The sequence below is a fragment of the Mastomys coucha genome, unplaced genomic scaffold, assembly GCF_008632895.1.
Source record: "Mastomys coucha isolate ucsf_1 unplaced genomic scaffold, UCSF_Mcou_1 pScaffold14, whole genome shotgun sequence".
Taxonomy (NCBI): domain Eukaryota; kingdom Metazoa; phylum Chordata; class Mammalia; order Rodentia; family Muridae; genus Mastomys; species Mastomys coucha.
In genome coordinates this window covers 111,106,179-111,107,177 of record NW_022196896.1, presented here as the reverse complement: position 1 = coordinate 111,107,177, position 999 = coordinate 111,106,179, and the positions used below count along the sequence as shown (strand labels likewise).

General features: G+C 34.2%; 1 protein-coding gene across 1 annotated transcript in view; it reads right to left on the bottom strand.

The window, feature by feature from the left end:
* The window catches only part of LOC116089484 (nuclear autoantigen Sp-100-like), a 112,672-nt gene that overhangs the window by 108,314 nt on the left and 3,359 nt on the right, over positions 1-999 (bottom strand). The window contains exons 2-3 of the mRNA XM_031368999.1: positions 376-413; positions 293-324 (exon numbers count right to left, since the gene is read on the bottom strand). Coding sequence (XP_031224859.1) covers positions 293-324; positions 376-413 — 70 coding nt within the window. The remainder of the gene's footprint in view (positions 1-292; positions 325-375; positions 414-999) is intronic.

Here is a 999-nt window from a genome sequence, read left to right as displayed (position 1 = left end):
TAAATAAAGAAAATATCTAAAAAAAATTTAAAAAAAAAGAAAGGTGGTAAGGATTAAGTCAAAGAAGTAAAAAAAAATAAAGTCTTGTTTATTGAAGATGCTTAAACTTCAAAAAAAATAAACACTTATTAAAATGTACTAACTGAAATTTCATGAAGTCAGTTTGATAAAATAATTGAACAGTTAATTAAATCCACCTTTGACTTTTAGTTTATTTCTTTAGTTTAGTTTAAATTACATATATTACATGGTATGAAATGTATGAAACATTGCTCATTCATGGAGAACACACATTCTGATCTAGCTTGACTTCAGCATCACTCACTGATGCCAGAAAGTGAAAAAGAACAACATTCCCTCAGATAGAAGCAAGACCATCTCCTGAGGCTTCTGTTTCTCCTCTCTCTAAATACCTGCAAAGAACACATCCAGAAATATTTTCATGACAGGTATCACTTGTAGGAAACCCAGATTTTAAATCTGAGGTCATAATTCTGATTCATAATTGATGAGTTTATTATTGTAACTAATACTCTACAAAGTGCTATGAAAAGCCATGAGCTTTCTTGGTCAAAATTTAGTCCTGGGGCTGGAGAGATGGCTAAGAGCATGTGTGGCTCTTGCAGAGGACCTGGGTTCTGTTCCCAGCACCTACATCAAGGGGCTCACAACTACCTGGAACTCCTGTACCAGGGAATCTGGAGCCCTTTTCTGACCTCTGTAGCCATCAGCTCCTATGTGAAGATGAACACATGCGCGCGCGCACACACACACACACACACACACACACACACACACACATGCATGTAAGAAATGAAATAGTTTTTTAAAAATTAAGCCCAACCTTAAAAACCTGAAGTTTGGATACAGGATATCTAATTGTAACTTAATTTAGTGCTTGTTTACCATGTTATGGTATAGTAAATTTATTATTGTAACTAATACCTCTACAAAGTGCTATGAAAACCCATGAGCTTTCTTTTTCAAAAAAAAAAAAAA